The 14,335-nt window shown below is 35.7% G+C and overlaps 2 protein-coding genes across 2 annotated transcripts in view; one reads left to right on the forward strand and one right to left on the reverse strand.

Annotated features, from left to right (window-relative positions):
- Positions 1-1,455: 1,455 nt before the first annotated feature.
- The window catches only part of Dynlt2b (dynein light chain Tctex-type 2B), a 17,840-nt gene continuing 4,960 nt past the window's right edge, over positions 1,456-14,335 (reverse strand). Inside the window, exons 2-5 of the mRNA XM_015486816.2 lie at positions 12,351-12,484; positions 6,594-6,663; positions 3,751-3,814; positions 1,456-1,610 (exon numbers count right to left, since the gene is read on the reverse strand). Coding sequence (XP_015342302.1) covers positions 1,563-1,610; positions 3,751-3,814; positions 6,594-6,663; positions 12,351-12,484 — 316 coding nt within the window. The 3' untranslated portion in view covers positions 1,456-1,562. The remainder of the gene's footprint in view (positions 1,611-3,750; positions 3,815-6,593; positions 6,664-12,350; positions 12,485-14,335) is intronic.
- LOC107143208 (60S ribosomal protein L37a-like) lies at positions 8,939-10,084 on the forward strand. The gene is made up of 2 exons (XM_015486817.2): positions 8,939-8,961; positions 9,693-10,084. Exons 1-2 carry the CDS (start codon positions 8,939-8,941, stop codon positions 9,985-9,987), a joined length of 318 nt encoding a protein of 105 aa, XP_015342303.2. The 3' UTR covers positions 9,988-10,084.

Below are 14,335 nucleotides of genomic sequence, written 5' to 3' on the forward strand. Positions count from 1 at the left end.
GTTTGGTGAAGAGAAGCATTTTCCTTTTGTGAAAAAAAAAAAAAAAAAACGAACCTTCGGTCTGAGGTTGTGGCTCAGTGGTAGAGAGCTCCTCTGGCATGAGTGAGGCACTGGGTTCAAGCCTCAGCACCATATGAAAATAAATAATAAAATAAAGGTATTGTGTCCGCGTACAACTAAAAATAAAAAATAAAAAAACTTTGTGGAGTGGGATGGGAGAGATTCGTTTTGATTCTGTAGATCAAGACAAGTGAATACATAATGTTATGGAAGAAATATGTAAAGGAACTTTTTAATGTATTTACTGATTTTTTTTTCTTTAGTCTACATGCTTGACTTTAAAGTGGCTGGGAAGAGTGTGACTAGACTCGAGCCTCCATGGAGAAAAGGGATTTAAAACTGACCCTATCCCTTTTGAATTTCAAGTAGGTACTTGAAAATGGCTGATAAACTAAAATACCCCAAATAAGGACAGCTAGCTGGAGAAGACTCCAGGGCTTCTAAGGTGAGCATCACTACAAAGATTGTTTAGCCAAGGACAGTGGTACACTCCTATAATCCTAGCGACTTAGGAGGGCTGAGACAGGAGGATGGCAAATTCAAGGCCCCCTTAGCAATTTAGCAAGACCCTGACTCAAAACAAAAAATAAAAATGACTGGGGATGTAGCTCAGTGTTAAAGCACCCCTGGGTTCAATCCTAATACCAAAAAGAAAAAAATAGGTGTTTGGACAGTAACCAACATAGGAAGCTTAGTCAGTGAGCCTTAAGGGAGTTTGACATTTCTTATACCCTGACACTGGACAAACCCTGGAGATATAAGCATGTGTTTAATTGGTTGTGTAAATCAGAATGTCAATATTTGAGCAAAAACACTGGGTGAGAGAGATAAATGCAACAATTAAAAATATAGAGAGGCTGGGGTTGTGGCTCAGTGGTAGAGCACTTGCCTAAGTGTCAGGCACTGGGTTCTATTCTTAGCACCACATATAAATAAATGAATAAAATAAAAGTCCACAACATCTAAAAAAAAAGTTAAAATATAGGGAAAGCTCAGTGCACAAATAAATTAATCTCTGTATTTTTATAGTAGTAAAAAAAAATAGAAATTAATAGTCGGTCACTACAAAAAATGGCAAAAAACAACAGTAGTATAACCTACTGGAATGAATGTAGCTATTATGCTTCTGAAAATCATAATGAAAATAAAATGACATAAAAACTATTCATGACATTATGAGAAGTTAAAAAAAATCAGAGTGTAACATTTTATATCTGTTTTTTTAAAAAACCTGCAAATTAAAAAAAAAAAACACTGGTAGAAAATATAAAATATTTACAGTGGGTTATCTTTGAATCACAAAAATGGGTTTTTTTTTTTCATTGCTTTCCAAATGTAATAAGAACATTATACAAAATCAAAACATTAAAAATATAAAGCCTAAAATACAACAGATCAAGTTGACAAACTAACAGCTTATCTTTATTTTGTCAAGATACTTAACAGAATAAAAAAAATGTCAGATTTCTTCATGGTCATCTTTTGCCAGCTTTTTCAAAGATTCAATAGTAGAAACACCCAAATGCTGCTACAACACAGAATAAACTGTCCTAAAAAAGAAATCAGAAAACAGAGAAATTCAGAATGATAGTGCTAATAAGGAAATAAGGGCAGCACAGGCAATTGAAATTAACACATATCAGATCTCTGTCCATTTTCAGTCTCAATTCTTCCCTTCAATTAAAAAAATGGGCTGGGTACAGTGGCACACACCTGTAATCCCAGAGGCTCAGGAGGCTGAGGAGGAGGATCATGAGTTCAAAGCCAGCCTCAGCAACTTAGTGAGGTCCTAAGCAACTCAGTGAGAACCCTGACTCTACATAAAATATAAAAATGGACTGGGGATGTGGCTCACTGATTAAGCCCCCCAGGTTCAATCCCCAGTACCCCCCTCCCCCCCAAAAAAAAGTTTCCAAGTTTCTAAAGTATACCTATAAAGTTTCTTGCCTCTGAGTAACTACAAAATTGCTTACTAAAAGGATATGATGGGAAATAATTAGATTTGAATGAAGAATTAAATGTGAACTAATGAACTTTAGGTAATGATTAATTATTTTGCATAATGAATAATTATACCCAAAGTAAAATAATGTATGAAATGCTTTTAAGTTCTTGGAGCACATGTGTTACCTAACTCAAGAAACTATAGTATACTATCCCTGATAATAAGAATATCAGCACTTTAACATAAATTCTAGATAAGGAAATGGTCTCTGGGTGTTTCTCCTTAACTGATAAAAATTCACTTGTTTATCTTCTTAGAATGCTTTCCAAAGCCCAGTTCAACTCATTAAAACATTTTTTAGGTACTTATTACAGGAGTTCCTCCTGCCTTAGCAATGTCTGATCCACCAACTTCACTTGCAGCCTGGTAGTGATGGGAGAAAAATAATCTAAACTCAAGTACCTGGGTATTAAACAAAATCAAAATTCTTTTGAATATCTTCAAGCTGTATTCTACAACAGTGCTATCTGTGGTGAAGGACCTATTAATTTCCTGTCCCTCATGGACTGACATTTTTCTAAAAACCTGGTAATCAGCAGAAGCATGTGAGGAATTTTTTAAAAAATTCAGATTCACTGATCCATTGTCTGGCTTATTTGATCAGAATCCACTTGAGCAGGGCCCTGGCATCTATATTTTAAACTAGTTCCCCAAATTATTCTTAGGCAGTCACAGCCAGTCTTTAGGAACATCTACTTCCTGATAGTCTAAATATAGTCTCAGAAAAATCCAATGACTTACCTAAAGCTATACAATTGGAAAGTGACACAGTTGGAAATAAAACTCCTCACTCCTAATTTATTCAGTCCAGTTTCTGTTCTACTCTAACTCTGACTGATCCAATCCTCTGATGCTCCAATCCTGGGAGCATCAGAGGATTGGATCATTTCTGGAAGCAGGTGAAAAATAACAGCATATAATTAAACTGCACAAAACACTTATGCCAATAACTCACCAATGTTTAAAGAAACCTCTTTTTTAAGATTGCTCATTTTTTCTGTTTTAAGAAATAGTTTTAAGGGCTGGGGTTGTGGCTCAGTGTTACAGCTCTTGCCTAGCAAGTGTGAGGCACTGTGTTCAATTCTCAGCACCAAATAAAAATAAATAAATGAAATAAACGTATTGTTTCCACCCAAAACTAAAAAAAAAAAAAAAATTAATGGTTTTAAGATAAACCAATTTTATAACTGAAAGAAAAATCATCTTTGCTTGTAGAATTCCCACCATTCAAATTTCTTTTTAGCTTAGCAAAGTGGACTTGTTCAAATAAACAAATATATAATTAAAATCTTTAGTTATCATTTATTACTTCAATAAGGATGGTCAGAATTGGGTTTCAGAATACAAGGGTGTATAAGTCAGGTAGCTAAAAATAATATAATTTTTACCTACCTATTCCCCCCACCTGTCTTTTCCATGTTGGGGATTGAATCCAGGGCCTCACATAAGCACTGCACAAGCAGCTGTCATTGAGCTGTATACATATAAGTCTCCTTGCCTATAAGCAGCATGATAGGTTTCTACTTTACTAAAACAAAAACTAACAATAAAATCATCTCATCTAAAAGAAGTTTAAGACAAATGTCTAAAATTAAAATGTTCTCTGATCCTAATGAATGTAATTAATTTGATTTGGAATGCCCAACTGATCCTGGAAAGGAAAAGAGGTTTCCAAATAGACTTACATTCATGAAAACATCGTAAGTGTAGTTGTCAGTGTCAGCATCCCAGAAACATCGAGCAGCCATACTAAAAAAATCAAAGAACAAAAAATTATCAACACTATAACAAGGATCTGAACTACACCTATTTGCCAAAAGCAAAAGCTTTCTTTCATACTCTTTTTTTTTTTTTAATTGTGCTGAGGATTGAACCCAGGGTCTCACACATGCTAGACATGAGCTCTACCACTAAGCTTACATCCCCAGCCCTTCACACATTGTTCTGAATCAGGGCTTCCCAACCTTTTCACAGGTTAGTGCACAAAGAAAATTGTATTTGTACAGCAAAGTATGCTGCATACCTTGAAGAGACATGATTCATAGGTGAGGCTGCTTGCAGCTATGGCTGACCAGCCCAGGGGCTTTAGCAACTGACTGCCTGACAATTGCAGGGGTTGATATCTTGAAGTCTTTGGTACTCTGGGTGGGGCTCTGCTATTGATTACATCAACTAAAATACTTGTGTGTAACTTTTAATGGTCTTAATTCCTGCACGTATGGGAGAAGGAGGTCTGTGAAGGGCCCAACAGATTAGTTAGCTCAACCTGATGATTTTATAGAGTTCCATAAAAGAAAAAGGCAAACTGAAATAGAATTCAGTCTTCCAGGGGCTGGGGATGTGGCGGTAGCGCGCTCGCCTGGCATGCGTGCATCCCAGGTTCGATCCTCAGCACCATATACAAAGATGTTGTGTCCACCGAAAACTAAAAAATAAAATATTAAAAATTCTCTCTCTCTCTCTTTCTTAAAAAAAAAAAAGATTTCAGTCTTCCAACTAAATCTAGTATTATCTCTACAGAATGCTATGCTTCCTCTAAATTATCAAATTGGCCATTTTATCTCCCTCCCCCAAATTCTTAGATAAGAAAAAAATGTTAGTCAAAATAAAAATCAATGGTTCACATTGGTAATCCCAGCAGCTCAGGAGGCTAAGGCAAGAGGATTGTGAGTTCAAAGCCAGCCTCAACAAAAGAGAGACGCTAAGCAACTCAGTGAGACCCTGTCTCTAAATAAAATACAAAATAGGGCTGGGGATGTGGCTCAGTGGTCAAGTGCCCCTGAGTTCAATCCCTGGAAAAAAAATGTAAACAAATGCCCATTAGGACTGGATTGGTAAATGAAATGATGGTATTTCCTGGCAATGAAATTCTGTGTAGTCGCTAAAGAGATGTTCTGCAAAAAATATTCACAATATAATGATATGTGAAAAAAGTAATTACAGATGTTTTACATTTTTATGAAATGTATGAATTTGATTCATCATCATTAACATTTACTAAGTGCTTACTTTGTGCCAGTCACTATACTCACTAATCTTAGTGCTTTCAGGCATTTGCGAGGCAGTTACTGGGGACTAACTCCCCTGTCAAGGGAAGGAATCAGAAGATCGAGCTCTATTAATAACACTGACACTAGCCAGATATATATTTTGGGGCAAATTGTGCTGAAGTGGCATCCATAAAATAAGGTCACTAGTATTTACAGTACCTTCCAGATCTAATATTCTATGGTAAAAATTCTCGGTGATAATATCTATAAGATATTTTTTATTTTTTATTTTGTTTTTTTAGAAAGAGAGAGAGAGAATTTTTTTTAATATTTATTTTTTAGTTTTCGGTGGACATAACATCTTTGTTTGTATGTGGTGCTGAGGATTGAACCCTGACCGCACGCATGCCAGGCGAGCGTGCTACCGCTTGAGCCACATCCCTAGCCCTATAAGATATTTTTTAAATATTTTTTTAGTTGTAGATGGACACACAATATCTTGATTTATTTTTATGTGGTGCTGAGGATCAAACCCAGTGCCTCACACATGTGAGGCAAGCACTTTTACCACTGAGTACAACCCCGGCCCACAAGTATTTTCTAATTCATTTAATTCCAATACCTTCTTACAAAATATGTAATAATGTACTTTCTTAGAAAATCCTGCATTTGACACTATTTATAAAGGAAGATGGAGGATTAATACTTAAGCATAGGAAAATACATGCAACAGATTTTGGAATTAATAATACAGAAATGAGAGTTTGAGATCATGAAAATGAATGAGCTCACTATAAAAGCACCAAGAATATAAGGCCAAGAACTGAACCTTGGGGCTGGGGATGTGGCTCAAGCGGTAGGGCGCTCGCCTGGCATGTTTGCAGCCCGGGTTCGATCCTCAGCACCACATACAAACAAACATGTTGTGTCTGCCGAAAACTAAAAAATAAATAAATAAATATTAAAATTCTCTCTCTCTCTTAAAAAAAAAAAAAAAAAAGAACTGAACCTTGTAGAGAGCTCGCAACTGGGATATAAGGGAGAAAGGAGCCAGTGAAGAAAAGAAAATATGCAGTCAGAGAAACAAGTTAGATAACTGACACCAGGGCAAAAAAAAAAATGGAGTGACTTTTAAGAAACAGAAGCCAAGGCCAAGAACAAGAGCTAGTAGATTGGCTAATAAGGAGATCATCTCAATTAAATATTTATGAAAGTAAAAATGTCAAAATGTTGGCAATGAGGAATATGGTAGGAAATATGTATCCATAATCCCATGTTGTATATGGAAGCATGTATACATAAACCCTAAAAGATTTACTAGCCTATAGCTACTATGAAGAATGAGTTACCCTATGGAGCTCATCTAGACTGGACCTTACTCTCTAGTTCCAGGACCTCTTTAGTTCACAGATGCATTTTGTTACACTGCCCTTTCTTCTCATTCTTGCAAAGATACAATCTAACTGAATTTTCAAGAGGAAGAATACCTCATAAGAAACAGAAGAATAAAAACAAGAAGGAAAAAATCAACTACTCACAATACTCCTTCACCTCTTTGTTCTCCAATCACTACTTGTACCACCATTTTATATCGGTCAAATCCCATTTCTAAAAAGAAAAAATAAGAAAGTTATCTATAAGCAAATCTGTGGAAAATTACTTATTTAAGGCAAATTTGTCCAGAATGGACCTAAATGTTCAGTTCACAAGTACTTAATGAGTATAATGTAAAGCTTGTGAGTCAGAGGGACCTGAAGATAGATCTTAACTATAAAATTAACCAAGACCATAACCTTAGAGAACTTATGTAATTTTTCAGTTTAAGTTCCTCTCATCTGTTAAGTGGGAATAATATTACCTACCTCCAGGATACCTATAAAGTTAGGTGAGATAAGGTATAAAAATACATAAAGCATCTAGAATAGTATTAGCACATAATGGTCTCTCAATAAAGCTTAGCTTCCTTTTTTTACCCTACTCTAAGTCAGGTACTAAGCTAGGCCTTCAAGTTACAGAGATAAATAAAATACTTTACTAATAATAGTAAAGAACTTGAAGGCAGACAGAAAAATAACATGAAAATACAATATGCCATTAACTTCAGGAGTAGCAGGTATAAGGTACATAAAGAGCACGCAGCTGGGAAGAGATAACCGGAAAAGACTTCATGGGCAGTGTGATAATAAATGAGATGAGTCTTGAAGGATGAGTGAGAAGTGACCAAGTCAACAATCTTTCTCCACTTTTTGAAGAGGGAATAGCTTATGCAAAGGCATGAGAAGCCAGGTTCTCCAGCAAACTGTAAGCTGTTCAGTAAGGTAGAAAAGAAAAGCAATAAGAAGATTTGGGGTATATTGGAGTGACCAGCACAACCCTCAACTTCCTGCCCCATCAACTGTACTGCTAAAGAAATAAAACCCTGAAAATTCTCACTAATGCCAAATCTAGACAGAAGAAAACTGAAGGGCACCTCTATCTTCCTACTCTTCTGAGCAGGGGATAGAAGAATTTTTTAAAAAGAAGAAGAAAGAAAGAAAAGAAAAGAAGGGAGGGAAATGGGCAACAAACAGGCCAACTCTCTTTGGTGAAAATAAAGTCTCCAGGATTATATATTAAGTTGGGCAAACAACCTGAATACAAATAACCTCCTATTTCAGAATATTAAACAAAAATCTTAGAATATAAAGCCCAAGTTTTTTGTTTGTTTTATGTTGTTTTTGTTTTTCATACTAGGAATTGAACCCAGGGGCACTCTACCTCTGAGCTACATTTCCCAGCCCTTTGAATTTTTTTATTTTGAGACAGTGTCTTCCTAAGTTGCCCAGGCTAGCCTTGAACTTTCAATCCTCCTGCCTCAGCCTCCTGAGTCTCTAGGATTACAGATACGCACCACCACTCCTGGCAGGCCAAGTTATTCTTTAAAAATGTTGCACATTCAGATGAGCTTTCTCCTTTCTCTACTGAATTCCTTATGCTATAGAAATATGGCTAGGATATCAAATCACAGTTCTAAGAGAAAAATAAAATATTCTCATATGCTAGAAAGAGAACTTGAAAAAAAACACCCACACCATATCTGAGCAATTATGATATATAGGCAGAACAAAAAAAGAAACTGAATAGCAATATGTAATGACACAATGGTAAAAACAAAAGAATAACACACTGTGAAAGACACTGTATAAGAGGTTAAAAAATTCAACCTAGTAGATAATATAAATAAGAACGAAGAGAAATTCCTCATAATTGATTTACATAAAACAATGCAAGTTTACACATTCAATGAAATAAGAACTCAATCACATTATAAAACAATGAAAAGAGATGAAAGGGAACATAACATCCTAGGAAAGAAACAATTCTTATACAACCAATATTCAAATAATGTCTTTGTAGAACTAATAAATTCAAAGTAGCAAAAGAGCCAGGCACAGTGGGGCATGCCTGTAATCCCAGAGATTTGGGAGGTTGATGCAGGAAGATTGTAAATTCAATGCCAGCATCAGCAACTTTGCAAGGCCTTTAGCAATTTAGTAAGACTTTCTCAAAAAATACTGGTGCAATGGCACTTGCCTGTAATCCCAGCAGCCTGGAGGCTGAGACAGAAAGACCACAAGTTCAAATCCAGCCACAGCAACATAGTGAGGGCCTTAGCAACTTAGCGAGGTCTGTCTCGAAAAATACAAAGGGCTGGGGATGTGGCTCAGTGATCAAGAACCCCTGGATTTGATCTCTAGTATCAAAAACAACAACAAGTCAAAATGGAAATAAAGACACAAATGAAAACTAAATTACTGCCTTAACATAATCACAAGTAAAAATGACAGTGAAAAAGGAAGAAATTATGCCAGAGGAATAAAGCTAATAGACATGGAAAGCAAAGATGAGTCAATATAAGAACACTTGGTATCCTGAACAAGAGAATATAAATAATGGAACATAAAATGTATTCAGAGATAAAAGAAAATTCTTCCAATATGGAAAAAATGAAATCTGCCAACTACCAACCCAGACCCTAGAGCCTAAAAACTAAGGATAGGCATCTTTAAGCAGACAACATCAAATTGGCTTCAGATTTATCCACAGACAATTAACCCTTATGTTTAATTGTCCCAGATGTGGAACACCTATAAAAACTTACAGTAGGGCTGGGGACATAGCTCAGTTGGTAGAGTGCTTGCCTCGAATGCACGAGGCCCTGGGTTCAATCCTCAGCACAACATAAAAACAAACAAACAACAGCAAAAAAAAAAAAAAAAACTTATAGTATGTAATATACAATATAATTATATAATATATAGTATAATTAATGAGAACATAATTATGCTATAATTATAACATTAATATAATAATATATATAAGCTTCAGATTATGATTTCTAACCTACTTTAATACACCTGTGCCAATTTTGCTGAAATATTCACAGAATTGAAAACTTGGAACATAATGGGTTAACATTCATTGCCAGAAGGCAATGAAGAAAAGTACACTAGAGTCAAGAAAATAAATTATTACCCCCAAAATATTCATACAGGCTACAGAGTAACTTGGTAGAGTACTTGCCTAGCATGCTTAAGGCCCTTGGTTCAATCCCCAGCATTGCAAAATTAATAAATAAATCCGCTCTTCAGTCTCAGGCCTAAGTCATGGCAACAGGCTAAACACACTAAGAAAGTCAAAATCGTCAGTAAATATGGGACCCGCTACGGTGCCTCCCTCTGGAAAATGGTGAAGAAAACTGAAATCAACCAGCACGCCAAGTACACATGTTCCTTCTGTGGCAAAACCAAGATGAAGAGACAGGCTATGGGGATCTGGCACTGTGGTTCCTGCATGAAAACAGTGGCTGGTGGTGCCTGGACCTACAATACCACTTCTGCCGTCACAGTCAAGTCTGCAATCAGAAGGCTGAAGGAATTGAAAGACCAGTAGAAAGTTCTACCATATAGCAAAATTGTGGTTTGTTTTTAATTGTATTAACTGGATGTTCTGATGTGAATTGCATTAATATTGCCCTTTCAAAAGATTTATAAATTGAGGGCTGGGGATGTGGCTCAAGCGGTAGCGCGCTTGCCTGGCATGCATGCGGCCTGGGTTCGATCCTCAGCATCACATACAAACAAAGATGTTGTGTCCTCCAAGAACTAAAAAATAAATATTAAAATTCTCTCTCTCTCTCTCTCTCTCAAAAAAAAAAGATTTGTAAATTGAAGCTCTTCTAATTTGAATTGGAAAATTTTGCTGAGATGCATTATTGTAATTCAGGTCTTTTTTCTTCAATAGTCAGATGATAATGGCATGAAACCTTATGGCTTAGGTATATACTTAACTTTTTTTTTTCTTAAATCACTGTTCAACTACTCAGAGATACATTGACACTGTACAAAATTTGTTTCAAAGGTAAAATGTGCTAAAATATACAAAGGATATATAAACAAATAAATAAACAAACAAACAAATAAATAAATAAATCCTACAAAGCATATTCTAGTTTAAAGACAAAAGGCAGATATCTCAAACATAAAAAAGTACAAGAAATATACAGCATTTATGAGACCTTCTTGAAAAAAAAACTGACAAAATCTCATCAGGTAAATTTGAACCAAAATAAAGAACCTGGCAATGAAAGTATGAAAAAAGGACTAAATAGTGAACAATCATTCCATATAAATATAGAATCAATACTATACGACTATGGGAAATAGATCTTCAGTATCCCTGTTACTAAAGGATCTATATGCATATACCCAGAAAAGAGGTTGCTATGATGTTTGCCCAAGTGTAGGTGGTGACACTTGGGTATTTCCCCCCTCCCACTTTCTCTCTCCCCAGATTGTGGATAAACCCAACATATGCTAAGCATATGCTCTACACCAGCCCCGCACCATGGGGTGATTTTTCTTTTATTTACTATTCTATAGTGTTTAAATTTTTATAATGAGCATATATCTTGTTTTTACTATAATTTTAACTGAATTTTCATTAAAAAGTCAGAAAACAAAAATGCTAATATATTAATAGTAGTGAATTCTGAGTGAAAGAAATATATAGGATTACTATTTTCTTCTTTGTGCTTTTCTATATATTTGGGGCAAGGAATACTGGGAATTAAACCCAGGGCCTCACACAGGCTAGGGAAGCATTCTACCACTGAAAACTGTATTACCTGCCCTTTTAATTTTTTATTTTGACATAGGATCTCACACAGTTGCGTAGGGCTGGCCTCAAACTTGTGATCCTCCTGCCTCAACCTTGCTAGCAGCTGGGATTACAGGCATGTGCCACCATACCTGGCTATATTTTTTCATTTCTAAAAGTTAAAACAAACCCAGGAAAAGAAGAAAATACACCAAAATAGTAAATGAGAATTACTTTTGGATAATAAAATTTCATGTAATTTTCTAAAACTTTAAGTATACTTTTCTGTATGGTCCAGAATTGTTATAATGAACATAAATTACTTTTACAAAGACATCCCTTCCCTCCAAAAAACAGTATCTTTTAAAAAGAGCAGATAGATATTGTGAATTGTGCTGCTATAAACATTAAGGTGGCTCTGTCCCTGTAATATGCTGTTTTTAAGTTTGTGATGGACATTATTAACTAAAGTACATGTATGAAGACACAATTGGTGTGAATATACTTTGTATACAACGGGAGATGTAAAAAATTGTGCTCTATATGTGTAATAAGAATTGTAATGCATTCCACTGTCATATATAAATAAAAAAATTAATTTAAAAAAGAGCATCTAGAAATAAAGAACTTTTTAGATGATATAGCATTAATAGTAACAGCATAATAATGTTTTTGTTAACATTATGAACAAAAGAAAGACAAAGAGGACAAGGTGGGAAAAGGACAAAATACACTCTGCAGATGTAGGGTTTGGCAGGAGTGGAAGGTTGAGTAATATAAGTGGTAAAGGATTCAGCTGAAGAAATGGACTGAGGACAGCCTGGGAGGGTACTGAATGCCAGACTAAGAAATTGATAGCTTAATGGGGAAAAAAAAAACAACAGGAATTATGGGAGAAAGTCACCCTTAATTCCTGGCCTTTTTGAATTCTTAAATTTCTAGGACAGTGGTTCCCTACAATGTTTTATTTCACATCTCTACTCTTTCCCACCATCTGCAAAAGTCACCAAATAATATAGAAGACTAGATACTGAAGAAAAAATTGTCTTTAATAGAATCCACAGCTTATATCCCTTGTTTAAAGATGGGAAAGAAAACAAATGGGTAAAACTGAGTGCTTGAAGATAATACGTCATTTCCAGTTATTACACTCTTACCTTTTAATTTATCTTTAATATTTTCTGATAAACGTTTTGTGAGCTGAGGCATTTCTTCTGGAATATATTCAGCATTTGCCAGTTCCTCCTTGAGCACAGTGTGGATACAGTCTTTAACCACAGAGGGTCTGAACCTAAATGAAAAATTTGAGAACATCTAATAGGTAACTCCAAAATCCCAACTTGCCTTCACACTTCAACTTCCCCAGGTTGTTTTTTTCTTTTTGTCCTGCTTTCTCATATTTTTTCATTACAAAAGTAATAGAAACAAATTAATATAACAAGTCATATCCCAAATTTCTCTCTATAGCCTAGACTATCCCTGAACCTCAGATCAACAAATATTCCAATGTCTAATAAGCAATTTTTTTTTTCCGGTGATGCTGGATATTGAACCCAGGGCCTGGTGCATGCGAAGCAAGCACTCTACCAACTGAGCTATATTCCCAGCCCAGAAATTCAAATTAAATTCATTCAGTATTGAGTTTCTCCTCTCCATAGACTATGTCTCTTATGGTTTTTCCCATCTCAGTCAATCGGAACTCTATTCTTCCAGTCTTGTTGGTGAGAAAATCTTACCTATTCTACCTTCAAAATAATCTAAAATTCAATCACTCTTACCACCCCATAACCACCATCTTGTTCCAAACTACTATTTCCATTATCCTTTGCCTGGATAATTCACTCAGTAAAGGCCAGTGTCTTCACTCTAACCTATAAGGTATCATGTGATCTACCACAACAAATTTTCTGACTTTGTTTTCTAGTACTTTTTGCATACTTCTGTACTCAGGCCACACTGGCCTTCCTTATGTTCTTTTTTTTTTAACATTTAAAAAATTATTTAGTTGTAGATCAACACAATACATTTATTTATTTTTATGTGGTGCTGAGGATCAAACCCAGTGTCTCACATGTACTAGGCAAGTGCTCTACCACTGAGCCACAGTCCCCACCCCCTTCCCTACGTTCTTTTAACCACACCAGGCATACAAAGCTTTGTGCCTCTATAATTGCCATTATCTCTGCCCAAAGTTTAATTCCTCCCAAAACAAGCATGTCTAGCTCCCATACTTCTTTTTATTTTTAGTTGTATATGGACAAAAATAACTTTATTTTATTTATATGCGGTGCTGAGAATCAAACCCAGGGCCTCACACATGCTAGGCAAGGCTCTACTACTGAGCCACAACCCCAGCCTTCCGTCACTTCCTTTTTTTTTTTTCTCCCTCCCTTATTTCTTACAAGTCTTTATTCAAAAGTCACCCTTCCTAGCTACACTCAACAAACTTCAAAGCACCCTCTGTCCCTTCCTGGCATTTGTTACGGTTACCCTCTGATATATTATATACTTTACTTTTGTATTTCTTATTTATTGTCCTTCAATTCCGTTAGACATAAGATCCATGAGAGTAGAGATTATTTGTCTGTTTTGTTCAGTTATACTCCCTTTTCCTGTAACAATGCCCAGCACATAATAGATACTAAATAAATGGGAGGGGGTTGGTTTTTGTTGTTGTTGTTTTGTTTCTTTTATTTGTTTATTTTGGGTATGGGATTGAACTCAGGGACACTAGACCACAGAGCCACATCCCCAGCCCTATTTTGTATTTTATTTAGAGACAGGGTCTCACTGAGTTGCTTAGCATTTCACTTTTGCTGAGGCTGGCTTTGAACTCAAGATCCTCCTGCCATAGTCTTCTGAGCCACTGGGATTACAGGCCTGCACACTGTGCCCTGCTGATTTTGTTTGTTTGTTTTGTTTGGTACTGGAGATTTGAACCCAGAGGTGCTCTACCACTGAGCTATATCCCCTCCCCTTTTTAAATTTTTTATTTTTAGACAGGGTCTTAATTAAGTTGCTGAGGCTGGCATTGAACTTGTGATTCTAAAGTTTGTCTCAGATTCCCAAATCACTGGGATTACAGTCATGTACCACCACACCTGGCTTAAATGGATAGTTTTTTGAAAAAAAAAAAAAAAAA

This window comes from Marmota marmota, unplaced genomic scaffold, assembly GCF_001458135.2.
Source record: "Marmota marmota marmota unplaced genomic scaffold, marMar, whole genome shotgun sequence".
NCBI lineage: Eukaryota > Metazoa > Chordata > Mammalia > Rodentia > Sciuridae > Marmota > Marmota marmota.

Excerpts from the sequence above, each read along its gene's own strand:
- LOC107143208 (XM_015486817.2), top strand. The coding sequence starts at position 8,939 with ATGAGTCAATATAAGAACACTTG. Across the intron at positions 8,962-9,692 it reads AGTCAATATAAGAACACTTG|GCCTAAGTCATGGCAACAGG; the intron begins GTATCCTGAACA and ends CTTCAGTCTCAG.